We start from the raw sequence: 13,872 nt of genomic DNA, 5'->3' as shown, positions 1-13,872 counted from the left end.
TATCAGAGCTGATCATAGTTTGACATCCTTTAATTTTTTATTTCCTCCTGGCGAGCTGCGAGAGAATGAGCGGTAATGTGCAGTTAGTGCGGCTCGTGACTTTGGCAGGTGAGAAATATGCTGAGGGAGCTCTTTGATTTGGTAGCGTGGGCATAAATTTTGCCTCCGCTGCCTTCACTCACTCATTGTCAACTCCCCCTCCGCCCCCTGCTCAGCCGCCTCCCTCTCACTGTAGCGTACGCCTCCATTCTCGTTCTCACCTAACTCTTAGATTTTTTTTAGTCATGTTCTGAGCTGTTGTGACAGGCCAGTGGAGCCGTAAAGTTAAAATTAAAGAGATTCGTAATTGAGAAACATAACCTTTCACGTGTAGGCACTCGACCACGTCTCCATGGCGGGATGAAGAATTTACATCACAAAAACGGCGCCTGATGGATCGCTAACATATGTAGGTGCTGTATTTTGATAGATCACAATTACAGCACTTCACATAAATCACAACAGTGATGTACAAATACAATTATATAATAAGTAGAGTCAATATGATACTAAATTTAATACACTTAAATAGATACTATATATAAAGAAATATACGCATTAAAAAGGCCAAATAAATAACTATGGTTAAACTAGTTGCAGGTAATTGATGTAATCCAATTCAGTTGTATTTATATTGTGCCAAATCAAAGCAACGGTCACTTCAAGGCGCTATATAGCAGATATGAAACCCCAACCACTATGAAGAAGCACTTGGCGACAGTGGGAAGGAAAAACTCCCTTTTAACAGGAAGATGCCTGCAGCAGAAGCAGGCTCAGGGAGGGGCGGCCGTCTGCCACGACCAGCTGGGGTGAATAACAATAGTAACAACAATAATAAAACCACTCGTGACATAATATGTAAAATAATTGTTTACTTTTTCTTCTTCTTTGGGCTGCTCCTGTTAGGGGACAGAATCATCCTCCTTACGTCACACCGACCCCCTGCATGCCTTCCTTCATCATATGTCCAAATCATCTCAACTTTGCCTCTCTAATGGTTTGTCCAAACCCTCCGACATATTCATTTCTAACCAATGCATAATGGAAACATCTCTCATGCTGAAGACGCACCAGCCGTCTCATCCTAACACATGCTTATGTTTCTTATTTCCAGCACTGTGTGGTCATTTGCTATGGCTATGTATATTTTGGTTTGGCAAATTAGCAAACCCCCTCTTTTTTCCCCCCTGCATGTGGCTGATCTGTGAGTGCCAACATGAGACACAGAGGACAAAACTATCCGTGTGTTTATATAGTATCACCATTTTTGGCCATGATTTTGAATTCAACCCAGAATAGTTATGAAATGTTTACTAAATCGGTCAATCAGCTGTCAGTTTTTACAGATATTTGCACTCATTAATCCTTAAGTTAATGAGTTATGGCAAAATATAATGTCACCTGCTGGTTCCAACTTGTCATGTCTATATTATTTGATGATTTATATTTCTTTTATATCAGCTTTGTAATAAAACTATAGTTTCAAAAAAACCATTTTGGCTTGTCAAACAACTGAAGTGAGAGTGATGCTAGTTTGACGTTTCCTACTCTTGAGGAAAAGCATTCATTGGTGGAGGAATGTTCTCTGTTTGTACTTTGATTCCTGAGAACTGTCAGCAAAGACAAACAAAAAGATTTTTCCAGAAAGGCGAATGAGATCATTTGTGACGCCTTGAGAAAGCTACCTTTCTTTCTCTTTCTCTTTTCCTCGTGTCTTCCAAGCTGCTCTTCCAGTCTCGCTCCACAGCCACCCGGCTGCTGATCTCTACTGACACCTTGAGGTCAGGAGACGCTTCTGCACAACTATGCTCGACACTCAAACGAAACTTGACCCTAACCTTTGTGTTACCTTTGTGCGACACACACCTCGGCCCGATTTCCTTTTATGTATAACCTAGCTGTGGTGCTTGTATCCTCCAGGTTCCCTGCGGGTGTCAGTGTGCCTATGGAATAGTGGGACTTAATTTTGTGCTACAGTGCTTGGCTGCGCACAGTCAGATACAGAGGAATGCAGAGATACAGACACATAAACACAACAACTACTTGGGGAGCATTTGTGAGAGCCCTGAGGAGACATAGTCTCACACACACACACGAGCAAACACACGCATACACACAGATACTCACAGAACGATGTGGGATAAACAGTACATCCATTGTAAGCTCCAGGAGCCTGCTGGAAGAGATTGTTTTGATGAAGCAGCAAGGGCACACTAGCACTGAGACTAAATGTAGCATGGCTATGATGGTTGAATTCCCAGACAGTCGGGACCTTGGCAGCTGCCTCCAGTTTGGCTCACAACTTTCTGGGTTCTTGGTTTTACTGTAGGGAAAATGGCTGTGTGCCTTTTTCCCTTTTCTGATTGCAGCTTTGCACTGTACAGTGAGTGTGTGTATCTGAGTGTGTGCGATGGCTGTGCTCTTGGTTCTGGAGCCTACACGGTGGCCCGGGGTCGAGGCCAAAGTAGAATTTGTAAGTGATGGAATTTCACAGACACCGAGCACCCAGCGGCCAGCGAAACCGCAAGCACTCACATTTACAACAAACGCCCTGCCCCGCTCCGCGGAGACTCCTGAATGGCAAAGCCATTTGTCTCTGTGAAGGGCAGAGGGAGGAAAAAGCGAAATAAAATCAGAGGCAGAGTGCTTAAATGGAACAATGCTTTTTTTGTTTATGACTCCAAACTCCTCAGACAGACACGCGTGTGCTCCCACACGCAGAGAAGCACACACTCATTGCTCTGAGGTTAAATTGGAATTAAAGAGAAGGAAAGGTGCATACCCTGTTGCTAATTAGCATTTTCTGTGCTCAGCAGAAGAGGTGGAAGAATCGATAAGATATTAAGTTTGTGTATCGCAATGAAGCTCGCAATCACTTTCATCCATTAGCAACAGCAGATTAGAAGAGAAACACGAGCCAAGAAAACAGCGAAACTTTAACCTTTGTGGTTTGAATGAATAAATCCTGTTTGGCTTTTTTATGTTATTTAGCTTTATGTTGCTTAGTTTTCAATATTAGTAATGCAATCATGCTTGAGATGATTAGAATATAGTCATTCACACTGGTATGAAGAAATATGATGTTGATGTTTAACCTCAAAAGGTTTAGTGGTCCTTGTGTGTGCAAAAATACACCAGTAAAGCGGAAAAGCTCAAGAAAAGTCAAACACATCTGTGCAACAACATCTCCAAGGAGTATGTGTGGAGCGTCGAGCCACAGAGAATTCCTTAGCAAGCCTGAAGTCTTAACTCAAAGAAGACCTCTATCAGGTCACACCTGTTGCAAGCAGAGCCTGACCCTATAGATGTATAATTCACCTTATCTATTGAATATTCTGTGGCGTGTGTTGGTTTGATGATTGATTCATGTGTATCTGGCTGAAAATAGACTGTGAGGTCAGCCTGTGTTTTGACCCAACCTCTCACACCGGACTTTTATGGGTTACATGTATATCTAAGTTTAATACCAACTCTCAATTGTTATTTTGTGTCCGAGAATACGTTTTTGGAGTTGCTCTAAAGGTCTGCTAGAATTTTATGCATTAACAGCACCACCTCTTTCTCCCTCTGGTACCCTGTCTTTACCTTTCTTCTCCTCCTCGCCAACTCCTCTCACTACCCCTGTTTAGACCACATGAGTGCAGAACGGGAGAAGAAGCTGGTCTTTCTCACCGCCCGCGTTCACCCCGGAGAGTCTCCCGCCTCGTTTATTTGTCAAGGTAAAGTTTTAATGGGAGGTCATTGATTCAAATGCAGAACCACTCACCTGTGTGCACAGCAGCGTATGTCAGCATGCACTGCACAATGCGGTACGTATACATTTTGCTGTTAGTAACCAGGATGTTTATTGATACTGTTGACTCATGTTTTACATCACTTTTTCAAAAATTCAAAATCATCGTTGCACGCCCTGAAAATGAAATGAAAAAAATGAAGATTTATTTTATAATCCGTGGTTTCTCCAGATGATGTAACGGCTCAAAATCCTTGTTTAAAGATCTTTCGTTTTTTAATTTTTTTAAAACTTTTTATTTCTATTAAAGAGCCCGTTTACCAAATTATCACAAGCCTCAGAAAAACAAATATCAAGAGTACCAAAATGTCTGATCTCCAGCTGAGATTACATTATTATTACATTATACCTCATTAGCCTTTTTCAAACTGGAAAATTCTTTCCAAACATGTTAAATGTAGCACAATCACATTTGCAAAAAAAAGTTGAGACACAGTGTAAAATGTAAACATTTAAATAAAGGTGCAACGTAAACATGTCAAATGTTGGAAATGAGAAATGCTGTTGTTATCATCTCAATGGTCTTGTCTGCTCCTCTTGTTGTATTTTTCATTTCATAAAACACTAAATGCTTCCAGACAGATCTGGACTGCACACAGGCTGCCTGTGCTGTGGATAGAGGCAAAACAAACCATTAAACCAGACTAATTAACAGACTAGCTCATCGTACTAAAAAAAAAGCTCAACATGTGATCAGTAATAACACATCTCTGATATTGTCTGGAAACTATATGTAATGAAAAGGGATGAGCAGTCAGTCCTTTCACACTTACAAAGGAATTATAATTCTGACCTTGCACCTGAGTATAATATGCTTGAAACTTAACAGAAGAGATACCTGAGCCTATATTTCTCTATAACAACTCGAACTATAGTCCTGAAATACAGTGGCGTTGTGGTGTCTTTGCTCCTGAGCTCTGGTAACTCAAAACTAATAAAGCATCTTGAAAAACTAGGAACCTTTGGGAAATTGTCTTTTAGCAAGATTTAATGGCTCTGTTGCTCCTTTCCATCGGCTCAGAGTGGTCAGGTTAGCTCCTGCTGGGTTCCTTTGTTTATAGGTAATGGGACTGAAAAGGAAAGGTAAAGTGTGCTCTATCTATCTATCTATCTATCTATCTATCTATCTATCTATCTATCTATCTATCTATCTATCTATCTATCTATCTATCTATCTATCTATCTATCTATCTATCTATCTATCTATCTATCTATCTATCTATCTATCTATCTATCTATCTATCTATCTATCTATCTCTCTATCTCTCTCAGTGTGCATATGCATTATCATGGATCAGATGAGCTGGCTTTTAGTCCGCCGTGTGTCTGTTTTTCCAGCGCCGTCAGCTCCATTCCATTTGTATCGATTTAGGCTTGACGTCTCCTATTCCTCCCTCGATTCTGATGATGCCCCTCGCTGTCCTTCCTTCTCCTTTTGTTTCTCAAAACTCAATTAACTGCCAGCCTGCCTTTGGTTTTCTTTTCAAGTCTATTTTCCTCCGTGTGTGTGCCTGTGTTTCATAGGTGTGATTGACTTCCTGGTGAGCCACCACCCTGTTGCTCAGATCCTGAGAGATCATGTGATCTTCAAGATAGTCCCCATGCTAAATCCCGACGGAGTCTACCTGGGCAATTACAGGTACACAAATGTGCATGTTTTAATTCTTAATTTTAAACCGTCCCTACACTAAGTAGAACTCACACATTACATGGTTTTGTATCACACTCTGTGGGGTTATATCCTCTTAACTCCACCTTTAGAGAGCTTAATGAATTCATATAGCTCACAGCAGTGCATTTGTTAGAAGATAGTATTTGGCTGTAGGGCTGTTCTCTTTGCCAGTCTCTCTGTCCATCCTCTCCTCCACTCTGTCTTTAACACTGCTGCTGCAGCTCTGTGGGCATCCTCCTCTCCTCTGTTTTCCTCTCCTCTCATTCCCTTCTTCATAATTGCCTTTTACTTAATAGGCTCAGCCCTCAGAATACTAATGCTCACCAAGATATGCAACACACTCCCACTGTGTTTGTGAACGCCATCTAGTGGTGGTGCCTTGCCCCTGTCCCCAAAATACATGTGCAGGGATTCTTTAGTTGCTTCCCACAGTGACAATCTCAGTAATACCATTCAGTGCGACTGGTGATGGTTCAGGCTATTGTCATTGGCTTGTTTTTGCACTGAGTGGTGATAACCAGCATATTGACAGTAGGTGAATAGTTATAGTCCTCATCCGTGGACACAGACACACAGAACGCATACACAGAAACCACACAGCTACCTCAGCAGGACACAGTGGAGAGCAGACTGAAATGGATACATGCAGAGCAAATAATCAATTGCAGTTAACCTGGGATGAGTATTTTGTTCATGGCTGGCTGCGTTGCTCAGTTGCCCTGCAGTATCAGTAACTCCTGTGTCATTATCACTGGCTTTAGCAAATGTCAAAGATCGACATGTCACAAAGCACAGCAGATTAGGGCGCATATTTAGATGTAAGCATCCCATTATGGCAATTTGACACTCCTGGTAACACTATAAGGTTGGGCGCCACAGCAGCCTAATGTTTGGGGCACGTGCCACATCATCCGTGGTTCAGCTGCCGGTCAGCCGGACTTTGATTACAAGTTCAGGCACTTCCCTCATTCCCAGTCTGCTTCTAATGCGTCTACTGTTTCTTACCAATAATGCATCATGTGTATTTGTTGCAAGGATTTTTTTCCTCTCTTCAAACACTTGCCGAGCTGAATCGAGTAAGAATTTGTGGCCTACATTTTATTTTTCTGTCCTGAATCAATCTCAGTTTACTATGTAGGGCATCATATTTAGCAGCTGCCCTTTTATTAGAGGATTTGAATTTCGAGTGTGCAATAAATGCTAGTATACTCGTAGTAGAAAGATAGCCATCGTGACGCCACCCACTGGTTACAGAGCCCTCAAGCTGAGCGTTGGTGTTTTGCAACCATACAGTGAAACCGAGGACACCACAAGCTGATATGCTAATGAATTGTGACTGATAAATAGTTAGTTAGAGAATGCACTTTACGATCCTCCTTTATAACTTTAATAGTTTTATTCAGTAAAAAGTGAAAAAGCCCTTAAAGTCATCAGAAATGTATTTACTGAGGTCACAGAGGCAAGGAGTCGAGGGCTGTTTTGTGTACAGTCAAAACCTATTTGCAAACAGTGAAGTCGCCCCCTGCTGTCCATTAAAAAGAATGCATGTTTACACATTTTACAATTTACACTGATGCTGCTTCCATCTTTTATTCCGTGTTTGTATATTTGGAGCTTTTTACAAAGAAACCAAAGTGCTGAAAAAAAGAAAAAAGATGACAATTTACAAACCTGATATCCTGAATGTTTTAAAGAAATTACTCAGTCATTTAAGTAAGGAAGTGATTTCAGGCACAGGGATGCATTTTTTTTTTTATATCATTCTTATAACGCGGCAGTCTCAGCATGTGATACTAAAACCATCTTTTAATTAGTGAAGAACTGTATAAAAAAGACAAGAGGTCACTTTTAAACTTAAGCTTTGAGCAAGTGCAACTTTGCACCGTTTGTGGCCACAAGGTGCCTTTAGTCATTTGTAAGGCAAACCGCATTTGATTTTCCATTATCTGTGTGTGTGTGTGTGTGTGTGTGTGTGTGTGTGTGTGTGTGTGTGTGCGTGCACGCGCATGCTTGTGTGTACAGGTGTTCTCTGATGGGCTTCGACCTGAATCGACACTGGCAGGATCCCTCTCCGTGGGCCCACCCCACACTGCACGCTGTGAAACAACTCATAGTGCAGATGAACCAAGACCCGGTGAGTGTGTTCTCACACACACACACATGCACGCGAACAGACACAGTCCTCTGTTATGTGCTCAACATTCCTTCTCCACAGTAGCGTCTACTGAGCCCAAGAACAGTTTTCTTTCTCCCTGCTTGGTTCAGCATGTTTCTCCAGTCTGTGTTTAGGGTGTGTGCGCTGGGGAGCATGAGGAGGCCAGTCAGCACCTCTAGAATGTCAGCTAGGCTCTCCTGGCCATTCAAAACATATTACTGAAGCAAGACTGTGTGCTTTCAGTCTTTAAATCTACTGTAACTTTTTCCTTCTCTACTTTGAGACTTTCAGTTGGAGGAACGCTACACAGGGAGGCTAGGGATTTTTCATCTTTGTTCCTGATGTTAATTATAAGCAGAGCGGCAGGTTGGTGGGATTACTGAAGGTCAGCGTGTGTCCTGGGAATACTCTGCCCTTTTGTACACTCCTCTAATCCTGATAAGAGAGGGAGCAGGCTGGGGCGGGATGCAGGGCAGGCCAGAGATGGGGTGAGGCGCGGGGCTGGCATCGGGCAGATTAACCTTTTCCCTCGACGCTGACACGCTGATCGATAGACTCTGTCATGGCAGGGTGATCCACTCATGCCTGTCATTCACACACACTCACACACATACTCACACATACTCGCCTGAGCAAACAGACACAGAATGTACACAAACAAACAGCCACAAAACTGCAGCACTGCTTAGAAACATGGATGAGTGAATGTAATGTGTTTTCATCCTGAAACGCGCGTTCTTATTCTCTGTCAGATGCATTTCGTTTTTAAAAAGATACTATACCGAGTCTTTTTCAGCACATTTGCACACATTCATTCTCAAGCAGATACAATTAATGGAAGATTGTTTTACAATAAAATATGCTAATTGTAGCAGTACTGCTGGGTAAATGAAGAGCCCAGTCGATATCACAGAATTAGACCATATGTTTCCCGAGTCCACTCCTGCGGGTCAGAAGACTTGAATTCCTTCTCCTTTTCTATTGATAACCATCCACCAGCACTTGTCGTGCTGTAGCCCCCTTCTCCCCGATGATTGCCTTCAGTCTTGCAGAGTTAATTTGGAAGCTTGGGCAACCTCTCCTGTTCTGTCTCTCTTTCGCCACAGCCAGTTAATCCCATCAGACACACTACTCATGTCTGGGGCTCCCAGATGCCAGTTTCGATGCCAACTCTGCAGCCAGGAGGCCCTGTGCTGCTGCCCTCCATTCATGCTCGTCTCACTCAGCGGGCATAGAGTCTAATGAGGCTACCATGGTTGGAGGGCTCTGCTGGAGGACTCCATTAACAGGAGAGCAGCAGCAGCCACAGCAGAACAGTTGGGCTAAGCTAGCATACTGTATGTGGTCCATTTACTAGCTGGTAACTCTGCGTGGTTATTTGTTTAAAATACAAAAGCTAGAATAAGCTTGAAGACCTGGGAATCTGGATTATTCATAACACTACCAAACAATTAAGCATTGATAACACTTAAACCATATTAAGGAAGCAGTTGAGAGACTGTTGAATTAATCAGTGACTGTTTGAGCCGCCGCTAAAGGAGCAATCGCTAAAATATAACTGATTGCCCCTCTTAACATTACACAATCTTTGCTTGCTGTAAAGTATAAATTAAACATAAATATCCTGACCCACGCTCGCCCGTTCTGTAGAATATTCATCATCGTATAGCTTTAAAATATCCAACTGGCACATTAGGCACTGCAGTACAGTTCCCCCAAATTCAGCACGTCAGTCAAACAGGTGGGTGGCAGCTTTCAGGGACTGCAGAGTCACAGCAAGTAAACTAAAAACAGTTTGAACAGCAGCCCCGGTTTGCCATTTTAATGTCGCTGCTTCATGTTAGCTGTCTAAAAAGGTGTTAAGAGTGCAGGTTTTCATAATGATGCCTTCACAGGGCAATTGCAGTAATGTTAACAGTGTCTGCTGGCTACAGATGACCTTTTAAATGGTAACGAGTTTTCCAACTCATAACAACAAACTCCAACATCAAAATTCAAAGAACTTAGGTTTGCTGGAATTGCAGCTTCAACTTTTGACATGACATGAGAACATATAGTGAGCCCTATGAAAAAGAAGTATTCCATTACCATAGGACTTGAGGTAAGGCGCAACCAAGCGCTGCTAATGCTCTTGATTAAGTGATCAGCAGAGAGTGTAAGCACCGCGATAAAACCAGGAGTTTTAGCAGTTTGCAGGTCTGGAGTATTCAAGTGTGTGTTAACATAAACCCAGGACTAGACATCACAGTAAAGCTATATCAGACTCTACAGGCTTCAGGCTTCAGTTAGCATGTTAAATGTTAAGTTTTAATGTTTAGAAAGATTGCCAGGAAAAAGCTCTTAAAAAACAACAACAAAAAAAAAACCATGTGCAGCTTAGCTTTAGAAAGTTGCATCTGAACAAATCACAAGAACTCCTTCGTATGGACCTGACCAAACTGTAGATATTTGGAGATAATGCACAGCGATTAAGAGCAAAAAGCAAACACAGCATGTCAGCACGAACACCTAATACCAGCTGTCAAGCACGGTGGTGGAGGAATGGTGGACCCAGGCATCTTAAAGACATAGAGTCAGCCGTGAACACCTCTCTATACCAAAATATTCAAGTCAAATGTGCATCTGGCATTCAGTGTCAGATGTATGCTGCCATGCAATATGAAAAAGTTCCCAAACACAGCAGCAGATCTACAACAGAATGGCTAAAAAAGCAACTAATGAAGGTGTTGCAACGGTGCAGTCAAACCCAGGCCCAAACGAAATACTGTGACACGATGACTTACTTACAGAACTTACAGAAAAAAATTCCCTAAGATTTTTTTTTAGACAGACTTTTTTCTCTTTTTTTTCTTTTGAAATGGCAGCAGATACATGTAAGTCGACTTTTGTTTTGTTTTTTCTGTGTGCACATCTCTGTTTGCATTTTGCCTAATTTGGGTGGTTTGCTAATACAGCTCTAACATCATGTAGATAATTTGTTGACCTCTTCTTATATTCAAAAGTCCAATATGTGTCTCAAACCTGGATTTCAAGATCAAATCCAGATATGCCAGTGGCAATAAGTCACCACTTCAGGGCGTAGTTTATCATAAACAGTTTATGCATTTAAATGAGCATCATGACATAAAAAGTAACGATTAGCCAATAAATGTTGCGATGGAAGATCGAAATGTCGTGTAACAAGTTAACAGTTCTATCTCATCTCAGGTTGAAGTTGCTGTGAGCCATTATGAACATAAATCTGACCCCAAGGCCGTGTCACCACGACTTCTTTACTTCTTTAAACACCCACATTTCTATGCATAAGGCATCATAATTCAAAGTCACAAAGGAGCCTACCAGCATTCAGCTTCAAACTCCATCTACCGTTCTTGAGACGCATACCTTAGTCACTCCAAAGTGATTCCCAGTCATTGTGAATGCAGCAACACTTGCTTTCTGTTGGTAAAATAACTTCCTTGTTCTGTTCAGGCAATGACTTCAATAACTGTAAGGAGCTTTCCAGACAAGTGCCATTTAAAATCAAAGCTTGTAGCAGAAGCAATATACACTGCATTACCACTGATGGCTGAAAACTTTTATTTGACTAATATTTATGGAGAAATTCAACACTTTTCGGAGCGCACCCGTGTTTATGCAGAATCTGACCTAAACAAGAACTGATGTTTTGAAAATCAGAGACTTAGGTCCCATCAACCAGCTCACAGTTTCTGGTAACTGTTTTTATTGATCTATAAATGCAGAAAAACTGAACAGCAACAGTTTGGCGGGAGGGAAATAAATTAATTGCACCCAAAGAAATAGTGCCCGCATAAAAATGATGATTAAATATTCCTCCTGTGGAGGAAACTAAATCAAAGTGTACAGGTGTTTGCAGATATAGCGAAGCAGTGAATGTTTCATTTTAAAATAATCTATTCATCAAACATAAACAAATACACTGTTTACCCCAGTTTGTAATTCCTCAGCATTTAAAAAACAACTAATGGTTGTCAGCCGATTTTTTCTGTATGATCTCCAGGAGATGTGTGTTTACTGACATCATTTTTACTATGCTCCAGTCACAGAAAACAGTGCTTGGAGACAGCAGCACCAACACAATTTGAAGCTGCTTCGAAGACGGGGACCAGGTCTGCGATTGCTCGCAGTCACTTATCACTTAAAGACAATTACAGTAGCATGCAGTAAAAGATTCAATTCATTCAATTTTATTTATATAGCGCCAAATCACAACAACAGTTGCCTCAGGGTGCTTTATATTGTACAGTAGATCGTACAACAATAGATACAGAGAAAAACCCAACAATCATATGACCCCTTATGAGCAAGCACTTTGGCGACAGTGGGAAGGAAAAACTCCCTTTTAACAGGAAGAAACCTCCAGCAGAACCAGGCTCAGGAAGGGGCGGGGCCATCTGCTGCAAACATTTGGGGATGGAGTCTGCTATCACTTTGCAATTAAATGGGATCAAGTTGACAATTTTTATGCATTTTTTTTGCAATACCCCAGTGATGAACTTTTGTCAAGAACAGAAATATCTTCCCAAAATACAGGCAGAGTTGCTGAAGGATGGCAATTTAGCTGCAAAATGACATGCATACTCACCAACCTCGGCTTCATATAGGAATATAAGGAGAGCTGACTTCCCTATTGCAAAAACACACATTACACACGACTGACTCAAATTAACTGTTATAAACGAGATGGTTATTATTTGAAAACGTTCACTAATCTGTCTGAGAGTGACTGCAGACAGTCCCAGTCAGACCACAGTTATTTGGAGACAGGTTGCCTTGCACCAGGCGACTTGTGCAATCGCATAACGAGTAATGTGGTTGCCTCCATGTTAAGGGTGTTGCACGGTCAACCTCTGGGCGACCGGTTGTTTACTGCAGCTGTTAGCAACAGGTATTAGCAACCACTGATTTTTCGTTGTTTCAAGGAGGTTGCTGTTTAATTTTCGCTCTAGTGTGACTGAGCCATTTGTGACCAAGAAATGTAGGCAACATCTCGACCCTGCACGTGACTAATGTTACTCTGTATATTATATCAAACAGTGTAAGAGTGTGAACTATATTCAAGATTTGAGGTATTTTTCCAGCGCTATTTGCGTGCTCAATTGGCTTAAGTAGATAAAATGTAACCTTTCTGTAAGGAGCCAGTTGCTTGTTGATATTAGAAGCTAGCGTTGCACACTGAGGCTCTATTCACACATTGGCAATAAAAATGTGACACATTATTTTCAGTTAATTTGTTGACAGGTGATTAATTAGAAACCAATCTCTCTCTCCATTGTAGAGGATTGTAATAAGATAGTTTAGCTTTCTGCCCAAAGGTTCTCAAAGGCTTTGCTCAGTTTTTTTTTTTTTTTTTTTGGTTTGGTTGTTGTTGTTTTGTTTTTTTTAGTTCAGTATTGATTTAAATTACTGCCTGAGATTTTAAATGTCACTACTGATCACACTGAGAATCAGACACCTGCACTTCTTTGGCGCACTTTACATGATTGAATCAAAATAAGTCTCACCAGATTCCTGAAGTAAAATCAAAGGGATGAGGTCTCACAAGCTGGATGTACCTGACTGGTTGTTACTGGGGTAAAACTCAAACCTTACATCAGTAAATTTAAGCCAACAATAAACGTCGATCATAATCACTCCAAAAAGTGCACGTCGTCCTTCACTGTCATCACCGCTGTGCTCTTGTTTATGCTGCTTTGCTAATTTCAAACTGTCTCGCTGGGCATAATGATGGAGTTTCACACAGTGCAGTGGAGACAGTGTGGATCTTTTGTGTGCTCGCCGTGTCTTTGGGAAGTGCCCTTTATTGTAGCACAGGGAATATTGTTGCCAATTAATCAGTCAAAGACTCCCATTTGTTTTAGGAGTTTGTGTGGTTAATATTTATAAGGTAGCAGGAAAGAGGTCCCTACTTAGACGCGGAGAGTGTACTCAATTGCCTGTTTTATTTTCCATCCATCCATCCATTTTCTTCCGCTTATCCGGGGCCGGGTCGTGGGGGCAGCAGCCCAAGCAGAGAAGCCCAGACCTCCCTCCCCCCAGCCACCTATCCAGCTTATCCGGGGAAACACCAAGGCGTTCCCAGGCCAGCCGAGAGATGTAATCTCTCCAGCGTTTCCTGGGTCTGCCCCGGGGCCTCCTCCCGGTTGGACATGCCCAGAAAACGTCGCCCAGGAGGCACCCAGGAGGCATCCT

The 13,872-nt window shown here is 41.9% G+C and overlaps 1 protein-coding gene across 1 annotated transcript in view; it reads left to right on the top strand.

The window, feature by feature from the left end:
- The window catches only part of agbl4 (AGBL carboxypeptidase 4), a 351,159-nt gene that overhangs the window by 310,321 nt on the left and 26,966 nt on the right, over positions 1-13,872 (top strand). The window contains exons 7-9 of the mRNA XM_026157910.1: positions 3,669-3,758; positions 5,357-5,471; positions 7,527-7,638. Of these exons, the coding sequence (XP_026013695.1) occupies positions 3,669-3,758; positions 5,357-5,471; positions 7,527-7,638 (317 nt within the window). The remainder of the gene's footprint in view (positions 1-3,668; positions 3,759-5,356; positions 5,472-7,526; positions 7,639-13,872) is intronic.

Source organism: Astatotilapia calliptera, chromosome 23 (assembly GCF_900246225.1).
Source record: "Astatotilapia calliptera chromosome 23, fAstCal1.2, whole genome shotgun sequence".
Lineage (NCBI taxonomy): Eukaryota > Metazoa > Chordata > Actinopteri > Cichliformes > Cichlidae > Astatotilapia > Astatotilapia calliptera.
This window is presented reverse-complemented; position numbering and strand designations above follow the sequence as displayed.